Source organism: Salmo salar, chromosome 12 (genome assembly GCF_965601325.2).
Source record: "Salmo salar chromosome 12, fSalSal1, whole genome shotgun sequence".
NCBI classification, from domain to species: Eukaryota; Metazoa; Chordata; class Actinopteri; order Salmoniformes; family Salmonidae; genus Salmo; species Salmo salar.
In genome coordinates this window covers 66792566-66806485 of record NC_138302.1, presented here as the reverse complement: position 1 = coordinate 66806485, position 13920 = coordinate 66792566, and the positions used below count along the sequence as shown (strand labels likewise).

At 41.9% G+C, this 13920-nt stretch overlaps 1 protein-coding gene across 1 annotated transcript in view; it reads left to right on the top strand.

Moving 5' to 3' along the window:
- Positions 1 to 13589, top strand: part of LOC106565575 (testis-expressed protein 264) — a 202897-nt gene extending 189308 nt beyond the window's left edge. Inside the window, exon 4 of the mRNA XM_014132849.3 lies at positions 11763 to 13589. Within this exon, the coding sequence (XP_013988324.3) occupies positions 11763 to 12088 (326 nt within the window). The 3' untranslated portion in view covers positions 12089 to 13589. The remainder of the gene's footprint in view (positions 1 to 11762) is intronic.
- The last annotated feature ends 331 nt before the right edge of the window (positions 13590 to 13920 follow it).

Sequence of the window (13920 nt, the reverse complement as noted above, 5' to 3'; positions counted from 1 at the left end):
CACAAAAGGGGAGTTGTCTTTTACTACTAGCACTGACTTTGTATTTGTATTTATTACAATTAACGCAGTTATACAAATTTTAAAAACATTACAATACATTCATAACAGATTTCACAACACACTAAGTGTGTGCCCTCAGGCCTCTACTCCGCTACCACATATCTACAACACAAAATCCATGTGTATGTGTATAGCGCTGTGTCGGTCAGGACATTTCGGAAGCTGGTGATTGTCAAGCAAATAATTGTTTGTCTCACGGTAATTGACCGTAATTAACAAAAACACATTTAGCATCTCCTGGCTTCCACACACAGCCTACAAGCCACTGATGCAGACCTTTGGAGCATCCACATTTTAACAAGTCTAATAAATCCATGTAATATAGCCTACACCTTCACAATAAATCCATGATTTATATTAGACAGGCCTAAAGAGGCATGATATGAAGAAAATGTAGTCTATTTCAGAAGAACAGAATAGCATACTCTGAGTTGTCCTCATGTTAGGTCCTGATCTGGCTATGCCAAATGGCTGTGGGCTACTTAATGTAGTTATTAATGTAACTTTAGTTGTTCTACAAACATTGGGCTATATGTTTTGATTTTTAATATTATTGTAAGGCTGCATGATGTGACTAATGATGATTTGAAAAAAGTCACTTGAAAGGCATGAGCTCTGCTTTGTTTTTTTGTGCAGACTGTACACACTACATCAGTCACTCATTCACAATTTGACAAGCACTTGATAATGCCTAGAATTTCATGGCAGCATGCCCATTGTGTGGCCGTAATGCACCATAACTGAATCTATGCCTTTTGCGGCCAGTGGCCGTTGTGCACTTCTCCCTGAGTGCTGCGCGCTCCATCACGTGATCGGGTCTTTCTCACAGGCTACAAGTGAAGACAGACAAATCGAGGATTCAACTGCGCGAGTCCTTATCCAATTCCGATGTGCATATTGAAGATATTGGAAGAACTGTCCACATTTACTTTTCGTCAGACAACAAGATGAGTAGGCCTAACGAACAGTAAAAGCACTAGCTTATGTCAATCTACTGTCTACTAGTACAAAAGTTGACCTATTCCATTAGGTTAAGAGAAATACATATTCCAAACATAGTCTGGGACAGTTGTGGGATGTGATAGATCCCAAATTAATACAACCACTAGCATCCCAAAAACTTTTTTACGCAATGTGGCTGACGCAACAGATTAGAACGTTTAGTTTAAAATATTGACATTATAAGCGCAGCAATGCACCCATGGTAGTAGGCTATAAGCACAAATATTCCATTAGCGGAAAACACTATTGTCAAAAGTGACCGCAAATGCAATTATACATGTAATGCTTTTATTATAAAGGTGCATTTTTATGGTGAAAATCATCTTCATTTTCATCTTCCCCAAACTTGAAACTCAGGCTTTGCTTACGTATGTCAGTTAGGCTCTACACCCCTTGTAAAGCAGATTCATGTGCTTAATTTTAAGAAGTTATTTGGTCACTTTAGTTGTGATACAAACATGATTAAAACATGCAAAAAAAGGCATTGTTTCTTATGGTGGGCATCATTCACAAGTGATTATATATAATTCACAATTGATAGGCTAATATTGTCACTCATCAGACTATTCTTGATTTAATCTTTACATATACTAAATAATATATGTGTGAAATTTGTTTTGATTTAGGATGGACCATTTATCATGCACCTGTATCGAAACCAGGGCAGCGGAAAAAATACATGTCATCTATGCACTTAAATAGCGAATGGAGGAAGCTTTTCCCCTTGGTTTATTTTCATGCCAGCCAGGTAAGCTATACTCCAGTTGTAAATATAAGCAAAGTTGAGAAATAAATATAGTAGGCCTAGCCTATAGAAAGCTGATGGGATCCTCTTTTTAGTAGAGGCCAATACTCTGTTTTCTCGCGCAATTGCATAGCCTATAGAAATGTTGTGCAACATGAGCTTATGGGCTCTCATGAAGTGTTTGACAACATTTTTAAATACATTTGCATTGATGTCAGAGTGATTTGAGCGACAATAGAGTGCAGAGTACCAGGCAGTTAGCAAGTTTGGTAGGCTACTAATGACCAGCAGCAGCATCAGAGCTTGGAGAAGCCTAATTACCGTGACTAATTGGTCCAAATGAAAATGGCACCGACAGATAGGACAGCCGTGCTTCTAGCTCCTAGCCAACTTTGCAGTATTTTGTTTTTTATTGTGTTATTTCTTACATTATTAGGTCAACATTTTTGGGGTGTTATTACATACAGCAGGGAAGTACTTTTGGATATCAGAGCGACGGTAACTCACCAGAATTACGACCAGGAATATGACTTTCCTGAATCAGATCCTTTGTTCGTACCCCCCAGGGCAATTGAACTCATTCCAGAAGCTGATGCAAAACACCACCAGCGGAGAAGAGGTATTTGGAGTGGACTTCTACACCACCCACCACTTCCGAGTATATTACTCGCTAATGTTCAGTCTCTGGATAATAAAGTTGACGAGCTCAGGGCGAGGATTTCCTTCCAGAGATATCAGGGATTCTAAAATACTCTGTTTCACAGATACATGGCTCTCTCGGGATATACTGTCTGAGTCCGTACAGCCAGTTGGGTTCTCAGTTCATTGTGCAGACAGGAATAAATATCTCTCGAGGAATAAGGGTGGGGGGGATATGTTTCATGATTAACTACTCATGGTGTGATTGTGATAACATACACGAATTCAAGTCCTTTTGTTCACCCAACCTAGAATACCTCACAATCAAATGCCGATCGTATTTCCTCCCAAGATAATTATCTTCGGTTATAGTCACAGCCGTGTATATTCCCCCTCAAGCCAATACCACGACGGCCCTCAAAGAACTTCACTGGACTTTATGCAAACTGGAATCCACATATTCTGAGGCTGAATTTATTGTAGCTGGGGATTTTAACAAAGCAAATTTGAAGAAAACGCTACCGAACTTCTATCAACACATTGACTGTAGTACTCACGCTGCTAAAACACTCGACCACAGTTACTCCAACTTCTGGGATCCTTCAAGGCCCTCCCTTTGGCAAATTTGATCATGACTCCATTATACTCCTTCCTTCCTATAGGCAGAAACTCAAACAGGAAGTACCCGTGCTAAGGACTATTCAACACTGGTCTGACCAATCCACGCTTCAAGATTGTTTTGATCACGCAGACTGGGATATGTTCCGGGTAGCCTCCGAGAATAACATTGACGAATACACTGATACGATGACTGAGTTTATCAGGAATTGTATAGGAGATGTTGTACCCACTGTGACTATTAAAACCTACCCTAACTAGAAACTGTGGATAGATGGCAGCATTCACGCAAAACTGAAAGTGCGAACCACTGCATTTAACCATGGCAAGGTGACTGGGAATATGGCCGAGTACAAACAGTGTAGTTATTCCCTCCATAAGGCAATCAAACAGGCAAAACGTTAGTATAGAGACAGAGTGGAGTCGCAATTCAACAGCTCAGACACGAGACGTATGTGGCAGGGTCTACAAACAATCTACAAACAATCACGGACTACTACAGCCATGTCGCGGACATTGATGTCTTGCTTCCGGACAAGCTAAACACCTTCTTCACCCGCTTTGAGGATAACACAGTGCCACCGACGTGGCCCGCTACCAAGGACTGTGGGCTCTCCTTCTCCGTGGCCGACGTGAGTAAGATTTTTAAGTGTGTTAACCGCTCGCAAGGCTGCCGGGCACAGACGTCCCTAGCCGCGTCCTCAGAGCAGCTGGCTGGGGTGTTTACAGATATATTCAATCTCTCCCTATCCCAGTCTGCAATCCCCACATGCTTCAAGATGTCCACCATTGTTCCTGTACCCAAGAAAGCAAAGGTAAATTAACTAAATGACTATCGCCCCGTGGGACTCACTTCTGTCGTCATGAAGTGCTTTGAGAGACTAGTCAAGGATCATATCACCTCAACCTTACCTGACACCCTAGACCAGGGGTGCCCAGACTTTAGTTACATAGGATCTACTTTTTCCACCCTCTTCCTAACGCGGTCTTCCCCCTCCTCTGCCCCCGCCAATATTAAATAACATTTCACTTTATTGATTGGATGATGCTGTCAGCAAGCTTTGCATAGTCTGGTTTGTAGCTACTGATTGCTAGCCTCAAGCATGTGTCCAGGTGATCATCGCTTAGAGGGGACCGGTATTTTGACTTGATGAACCCATTGATGCGGCCAGTCATGGCTGGTGCTCCATTACACAGGTTTGTAAATGGGTAACTGAGTGCTATTAATAAAGTCCTTGAATGTCACAAAAATGTCCTCCCGTTGAGATTTTCCTTTCAACTATATGATTTTGAGTAGTTCCTCTGGCAGTCATATCTTCAAACACCATTCTGATGAAAATGCAAAACTGAGATGTGTCGATCACGTCTGTCGCCACATCAAATTAAAGTGAAAGAACACGCACTCATTTATGTATTTTTTAAGATGCTCCCTCAAATCCTCATCCACCATTTCACAGCGCCGTGTAACAGTATTTCTGGATAGCTCAATATCCTTAATAGCGGAAATGATTTCTGATTTATTTTTGAAATCATCAAACAATGATTCTGCTGCCTCTAAAAAGGCCTCTTACCATTTCTCCATCCTGGAATGGTTTCTTGTGCTTTGCTAGTATGCAATTTTGAGCTGGGCCTTGTAAAGATCGATTGTTGGGCAGCTAGTTGAGACTTCAACTCTTTTACTTTTCTTTTACGTAGTTCACTTTTAGCTGGAAAGTCACTTTCATATTTCTTGTGAACAGTTTTGAAATGCCTCTCGACATTTCCCTTCTTAGCAAGAGCTATGTTTGAATGGCAGATCAGACACACATTTTGAATTTGTTGTGGTGAAAAGTGGTAGATTTTCAGTTTCTTGCTGCTTGGTCCAGCACTCATGTTAAACACCTAACCGCAACTTCATAGAAAAAAAGTAGTAAAAAAAATAACCACCACTGGAACAACAAAGAATATTCTGTTACAGGTCTCGCAAGCATGGAAATGTAAACGTACTAACTGCAGATGGTTGCTATGGTAGTGACAGTTTGGAAAACAAATGTAGCAACTATAGTGCTGCGGGTTGGTCCAATTTTTATGTCAATCAAGCAGTTTTTTTATATTTTGGCTGTACACTAATATTCGAGAAAGAAGCTAACCTGTAAGAAAAGCATACGGTGCTTCAGAGCTGTGGACCTCATTATCTTTAAGCAGACTCAATGGTAACACTGTGTAACGATTGTCGTCGGGTGATGAGGAAGCGGACCAAAACGCAGCTGGGAGCGAACACATGTTTATTCTTTACACTGAAATAAACACGTACACAAAACCAAGAAAATGCCGATACGTTAACTGCTCAAAAACAAAGAGACAACACCCCACAAACAGCGTGGGGAAAAAAGGAACTTAAATGTGATCCCAATCAGAGACAACTAGCGACAGCTGTCTCTGATTGGGAATCGACAGAACCCAACATAGAAATAAACCACATAGAGCTAACACAAGGCTATAACGCTAACATAGAAAACAAACCAAGGAAAAATACCCAACATGACACACCCTGACCCAAAATACTGAGTTCACCTGGTCAGGGCGTGACACACTGTGAATTGCCCAAATATATATTTTTTTGTGCATACATTTTGAAAACGTTTATGCGGTCTACTAGAAAGATGTTCCCAATCGACCGGTCGACCTCGATCGACGTCCTGGGCACCAATGCCCTAGACCCATTTCAATTTGCTTAGCGCCCCAATTGATCCACAGACGATGCCATCGCACTACACGCTGCCCTATCCCATCTGGACAAGAGGAATACATATGTAAGAATGCTGTTCATTGACTATAGCTCATAGTCAACACCATAGTACCCTCCAAGCTCAGCATTAAACTCGAGGCCCTGGGTCTGAATCCCGCCCTGTGCAACGGGGTCCAGGACTTCCTGACTGGCCGCCCCCAGGAGGTGAAGGTAGGAAACAACACCTCCACTTCACTGATCCTCAACACCGGGGACTCACAAGGGTGTGTGCTCAGCCCCCTACTGTACTCCCTGTTCACCCATGATTGCGTGACTACGCATGCCTCCAACTTAATCATCAAGTTTGCAGACGACACAACAGTAGTAGACTTGATCACCAACAATGACGAAACAGCCTATAGGGAGGAGGTGAGGGCCCTCGGAGTGTGGTGTCAGGAAAACAACCTCTCACGCAACGTCAACAAAGGAGAAGATCGTGGACTTCAGGAAACAGCAGATGGAGCACTCCCCTATCCTCATCGACAGGACAGCTGGAAAGTTCCTCAGCGTACACATCACGGACAAACTGAAATGGTCCATCCTCACAGACAGTGTGGTGAAGAAGGCGCAACAGCGCCTCTTCAACCTCAGGATGCTGAAGAAATTTGGCCTGTCACCCAAAACCCTCAAACTTCTACAGATGCACAATTGAGAGCATCCTGTCGGGCTATATCACTGCCTGGTATGGCAACTGCACCTCCCACAACCGCAGGGCTCTCCAGAGGTTGGTGCGGTCTGCACAACACATCACTGGGGGCAAACTACCTGCCCTCCAGGACACCTACAGCACCCGATGTCACAGGAAGGCCAAAAAGATCATCAAGGACAACAACCACCTGAGCCACTGCCTGTTCACCCCGCTACCATCCAGAAGGTGAGGTCAGTATAGGTGCATCAAACCTGGAACTGAGAGACTGAAAAATAGTTTCTATCTCCAGGCCATCAAACTGTTAAACAGCCATCACTAACACAGAGAGGCTGCTGCCTACATACAGACTTGAAATCATTGTCCACTCTAACAAAAGGATCACTAGTCACTTTAATAATGATGTTTACATATCTTGCACTACACATCTCAGATGTACAGTTGAATTCGGTAGTTTACATACACTTAGGATGGAGTCAATTAAACTTGATTTTCAACCACTCCACAAATTTCTTAACAAACTATAGTTTTAGCAAGTCGATTAGGACATCTACTTTGTGCATGACACAAGTAATTTTTACAACAATTGTTTACAGACAGATTATTTAACTTATAATTCACTGTATCACAATTCCAGTGGGTCAGAAGTTTACATACACTGAGTTGACTGTGCCTTTAAACAGCTTAGAAAATTCCAGAAAATGATGTCATGACTTTAGAAGCTTCTGATAGGTTAATTGACATCATTTGAGTCAATTGGAGGTGTATTTCAAGGCCTACCCTCACACTCAGTGCCTTGACATCATGGGAAAATCAAAAGAAATCAGCCAAGACCACAGAAAACAAATTGTAGACCTCCACAAGTCTGGTTCATCCTTGGGAGAAATTTCCAAACGCCACGTTCATCTGTAAAAACAATAGTACGCAAGTATAAACACCATGGGACCGCGCAGCCGTCATACCGCTCAGGAAGACGCGTTCTGTCTCCTAGAGATGAATGTACTTTGGTGCGAAAACTGCAAATCAATCCCAGAACAACAGCAAAGGACCTTGTGAAGATGCTGGAGGAAACAGGTACAAAAGTGTCTATATCCACAGTTAAACAAGTCCTATATCGATATAACCTGAAAGGCTGCTCAGTAAGGAAGAAGCCACCGCTCCAAAAACTCCATTAAAAAAGCCAGACTACGGTTTGCAACTGCACATGGGGACAAAGATCGTACGTTTTGGAGAAATGTACTCTGGTCTGATGAAACAAAAATACAACTGTTTGGCCATAATGACCATCGTTATGTTTGGAGGAAAAGGGGTGAGGCTTGCAAGCCGAATTACACCATCCCAACCGTGAAGGACGGGGGTGGCAGCATCATGTTGTGGGGGTGCTTTGCTGCAGGAGGGACTGGTGCACTTCACAAAATAGATGGCATCATGAGGTAGGAAAATTGTGGATACATTGAAGCAACATCTCAAGACATCAGTCAGCAAGTTAAAGCTTGGTCGCATGTGGGTCTTCCAAATGGACAATGACTCCAAGCATACTTCCAAAGTTGTGGCAAAATGGCTTAAGGACAACAAAGTCAAGGTATTGGAGTGGCCATCACAAAGCCCTGACCTCAATCCTATAGAAAATCTGTGGGCAGAACTGGAAAAGCGTGTGTGAGCAAGGAGGCCTACAAACCTGACTCAGTTACACCAGCTCTGTCAGGAAGAATGGGAACAAAATTCACCCAACTTATTGTGGGAAGCTTGTGGAAGGCTACCCGAAACGTTTGACCCAAGTTAAACAATTTAAAGGCAATGCTACCAAATACTAATTGAGTGCATGTTAACTTCTGACCCACTGGGAATGTGATGAAAGAAGTAAAAGCTGAAATAAAAAATTCTCTCTCCTATTATTCTGACATTTCACATTCTTAAAATAAATAAAATAAAAAAATTTTACTTGGATTAAATGTCAGGAATGTCAGAAAAACTGAGTTTAAATGTATTTGGCTAAGGTGTATGTAAACTTCCGGCTTGTAAACAATTGTTGGAAAAATTACTTGCGTCATGCACAAAATAGATGTCCTAACTGACTTGCCAAAACTATAGTTTGTTAACAAGAAATGTGTGTAGTGGTTGGTAAACAAGTTCTAGTGACTCCAACCTAAGTGTATGTAAACTTCCGACTTCAGCTGTATAAACTGTATTATATTCGACATTATTTTAGTCTATGCCGCTCTAACATTGCTCGTCCAAATATTTATATATTCTTAATTCCATTCATTTTCTTTAGATTTGTGTTTTTTGTGTGTATTGTTGTGAAATTGTTAGATACTACTTGGTAGATATTACTGCACTGTAGGAGCTAGAAACACAAGCATTTCGCTACACCCGCAATAACATCTGCTAAACATGTGTATGTGACAAATAACATTTGATTTGACTGCCTTCATGACTCGTGTCCGCTGGTGTGGCGGTAATACGGACACTGCAACAGCCCTATACGTGTGTCTATAGTGTGTATGTTACCATGTGTGTGTATGCGTGTGTCTGTGCCTACAGTATGTTTGTGTTTCTTCACAGTCCCCGCTGTTGTCTTTTTATCTGTTTTTTAAAATCTGATTCTACTGCTTGCATCAGTTACCTGATGTGGAATAGAGTTCTATGTCGTCATGGCTCTATGTAGACTTTACTGATAACTACTTTTTTGAGGGAAAAGTGTACTTACTACGACTGTGATTTGTGGTTGTCTCACCAAGCTATCTTAAGATGAATGCACTAATTGTAAGTCGCTCTAGATAACAGCGTCTGTTAAATGACTAAAATGTCAAAGGTAATGAGAGGCTGGCCCAGGGTGTCCTGTTACCCTTCTGGGACGCTGACAGGAGATTCATCTCCCGTCTTTCCTTAATGAATTAACCTCTCCATGGCTGTTGGAAGATAGAATAGAATATAACAATGATCGCCTTTCAATAAAGAACCTTTTCTTCGGTTCATCATCAACATGAATGGGAAGTAAGATTATCTATGTGTGTGTCAGTGATTCCCTGTTGGTGACTATGTAACCTGGGATGCTCTCCTATATCACACACCTGTCACAGTAGGATGATGGACATGCTTTAGATTTATGTTTTTACATGAAGAGATCACATGTTTGAGATACAGGTGACTGATTGGTGTTGCCGATTCCTCACTGGAGGCGTTGTTGTCCTGTAGACACGAGGAAGAATAGCAAGCCTGCCGCCTTGCTCCTGCTTCACTGGGTGTGAGTGACATTTGGACATGGTTTAGGAGGGGAGATTTGAGGCATGCTGTTTGCTGTGTCTCTTTCTTACATTAATCAATGCTCAAAAGGTCTCACATAATTGTGTCTATTTTCAGCCCATCCATTTCTGAACAATGGCCACAGAGCTGGGGCCTAATTGAGACGCCAGTGCTAATTTTCAGCGAGAGCCATGATAGGCAGGGACTCATCTCTCCGGCCCCAAAACGATACAGACGGGGAAATGGCAGAGGTCAGACTAGCTTTTCGCCATGAAAGAGATCAAGATTATTCATTAATCTCCATTCCAGGGCCGTTAGACCTATACACGCGCGTGCACACACACATTCACGCGCCCGCAAACACATTCACACAAACCACTTGGATCATAACAAGCTTAGGAGGATATCATGACTAGACGCTGGTGGATATTCATCCATCAGAAAGGACTGCCGAGCATAGGCGAATCAGGCTCAGCGTTTGGCACATCTTAATTACTATGAAAGCATTATTGGCCAGTTCATCATGTTATCTCTGTAGCATTACACTAATGGCCCATCCTGGTGATGAATGCACTTATTATTTATTTCCTGTACCAGACAGCAGAAACCACGGCCATTTCCCATCCAGTAAAGGAGTGAGTTGGAGAAATACTAAATGAGTAACCAGGCAGAATGGCATCATTAGATATCGTTTGACTGATATTGCTGTGTGGTTGACTGTGTAGGAATGGGCCTTTTGACCAATGATATCAGTCTTACCAATGCTTAATAGGTGGGGAGTAAAGGAATAGAATTCTGCTGTAATGACCCATAAAGAATGAGGGTGATGTGATTGTAATAACCCATAATAACCTATTACTATGAGTTGTTCCCCTTAAATACCAGAAGAGTAGCACATCTCAGTGACTGGGTTTGTGAATACAGGAGCTGGCCCAAGACACATGCCATACGTACACACACACACACACACACACACACACACACACACACACACACACACACACACACACACACAGACACAGACACAGACACAGACACACACAGACACAGTATCCATACACAGAACAGGGCTACAGCGGCACACCAGCATATCAAAGATTCCCTCACTCACTAAGATCCTCTATGCTTCTCGGAGGTGAGATCTGCATTGCAGTCTTGCATACACTCATTCATTCATAGTCCATCCAACTGGAAGGAAGGAAGTGGGTGAGTGAGAATGCTGTTATTGTTGCCTGTTGCTGCCCACATTCAAACTGGCCCAATTTTGTCTGCCTTTATTAAAAAATTACTAAAATTGCAGATATGCCATTAACACCAATGAAATCTCTGTTTGTAATGTAGCTAGTTACCTCCTACTGTATGTGAGCTGTTGAGTGACGCGGGAATATATCAAGTCTATGTCTAATTATAAACGGGGTAGTTTGGGTTGCATTGTGCCTACGAACAGCCCTTAGCCGTGGTATATTGGCCATATACCACACCACCTCGGGCCGTATTGATTAAAAATATCCCGCCTAAGGGCTCTTCTTAAGCACGACAGTACACGGAGTGCCTGCATACAGACATTAGCTGCGGTATATTGGCCATTTTCAGTATCACAAACCCCTGAGGTGCCTTATTGCTATTATAATCTGGTTACCAACGTAACCACCCAGTTTATAATGTACGATATACCACAGCTTTCAGTCAATCAGCATCCAGGAGCCAGACTACCTGGTTTATAATGGCCAATATACTACACCCCTCAGTCCTTACTGATTAAATGTACAGGGTAAAGTTTGTACTTGTAGCTTGCTTTCTCTAATTGTATCTTTTGTCTTTTCCTCTTTTTATAGTTGTTGATGTAATTATTTAGCTTGCAGCTGGAAGAATCCCAACCACATAGATTAAGGACAGTATCTTGTCAGGATGCCAACGCTGTGCCTCTGTCTACACTCTCTTTCTTTCTCCCTCTCTTCCTCTCTTGCCTTTCTCTCACTCTTGAAAACGACGTTTTCAATTCGCCGTGTCACTTCACACCTCTCTTCCTGTGGTTGCAGGTGCAATGACCCACAGTGATGTCAGCAGCACTATGAGAGGCCAGGTGCAGTCAGAGAACACAGAGACGTCTCCAGCCCCCTCACTGCCCCCTTCACTGCCCCACAGGGACCAGGGGGACAGGGACGAGCAGGGGCAGGCCGAGGAACACACGGAGCCCATCGACGACACGGAGCACAGGGACAGGGGCTCCAGCGAGTCAGTGGGCAGCGGCTCTTCCTTTGAGGAGCTGGACTTGGTGGAGGAGATGGTGGAGGAGCTGGAGAGAGAGTTGGGGAGGGAGGAGGAAGGCCTCACGGTGGAGGAAGGAGCCAAGGAAGCCCCATGAGAGGCTGTCGCTAGCCTATGGGGGATGGAGAGGAGTAGAAGAGGGGGTGATAAAGGGATGGATGGCGGTAACTCCTCTGGGTGTATTATTCTGGGGTGGTAGAGAGATTTCTTCAGCGAATCTTAGTTGTCTTGTATGCCAACTTTTGTTCTGGACCTCTGTACTTTCCTTTACCTAAGACAGTACTTTCTTTTTTGAGAGATTATAACAAAACTCGTTATTTTTTGTAAAACATATCAATAACAACAGTTCTTCCTTTTTTCAAAAATGTCTTAATTTAAAAAAGGGTTTATCAATACTTAACAGATATAACTATTGTAGGATATGATACATTCACCAGTAGAAAATGATACACTCTTTGAGTGGAGAGAAATATTGTTACAATGTACTTGTGGGACTGATGAAAGTCAATCTTTCTTTTGATTTAAATATTGAAATGTTAAAAACATTGTGTACAATAGATTTTGTCATCTCTCATCATAGTAGACACACATTTTATATAAGATGGACAATTATATATAATCGAATATATAGTGTAAGATTAACAAACATATGAAGGAATCAATGGCATTTAGTTGTGAATGATTTGTAATTGCATCTAACAACATATTGTGACAATTGAGATGCTACCTACTTGCAATGGGTTACAATGTTTCCAGAATACTGTTATGATGCCTTTTTACACTATTTAGTGACCAGAAAATCCAGAGCATGTGCTGTACAAGAGGGTATCTAAAGTAATATCTGCCTTATTCATTTTTACATGAATAACAACCTTACAAGGTCATTTTGCTTTTGCCCTCAATTTGAAATAGGTTTGACACCTGGGAAACTCTGAGAACTGGAGCAGGGCTTAAACCGAGTGGTGTAGACTAATCCATAGAATTGCAAGAAGTGGGGGGTTTAGGTGAAAGTCAGTTCACTCATAAAGTCATCAAGGGCTAGGATTTACAATTCAACTCTGAGATGGAAACAGTCTGAAAGTACTGTATTTTTATTCATCTGGTAGACTTATGTTAACTAACAGTTTAGCAATATAGCCAATCAAAAGAAAATATTTAAAATCTTCACCTTTCAGATGATCTGTTCTATTACTTTGGCCTAGGTGTTTCCAGTCGAAATCAAATCAAATGTTATTGGTCACATACACATGGTTAGCAGATGTTAATGTGAGTGTAGCGAAATGCTTGTGGTGTAGCGAAATGCTTGTGTCTAGAAACTTGTTCAACTACTCTGGTCTGTCATGTGTACCAATAGAATCTTTAGTCTTTGACTTGAATCCGGGAAACAATGTTCCACTTCTTTTAAGTATTAGAACAACTTCCTGTATGGCATGTTGATAATCCTATGATATAGACATGGGGCTCACGCCATTTGTTTTTGTCACATGTTCTTCTGTTGGATCTCTCGTCTTGTGCTTTGAGACACAAGACAAGATAATGTACAATGCCATGGAGGTGTCTTTCTGTCTGGAATAAACATGTTTAATTGCAAATGTTAACCTAGAGGATGTGCAATTGTAAAAATGTTCTGTATAAAATATCAATACAGAAAACTAATACTGTTTTGATATTGTACGCATATTGTGGTAAACCCATGTAGTATTCAGCTGGTGAAAGTATATTCCTCTGTCCCTATTTCTTACACTACAGTGCAGAAAACGAATCCTCTGTGGCCTTTTTATTGATGAGTCTCTCTTTTATGAAGAAGAGCTTGCCTCACATAGGTAGGGAGGGGTATTATATGAGGAAATTATAGATGGACCCAAAGCACCTACTAACTTAACAACCACTTTCTTTCATGCAACCAGCTTTCATGACCATTCAAACGTC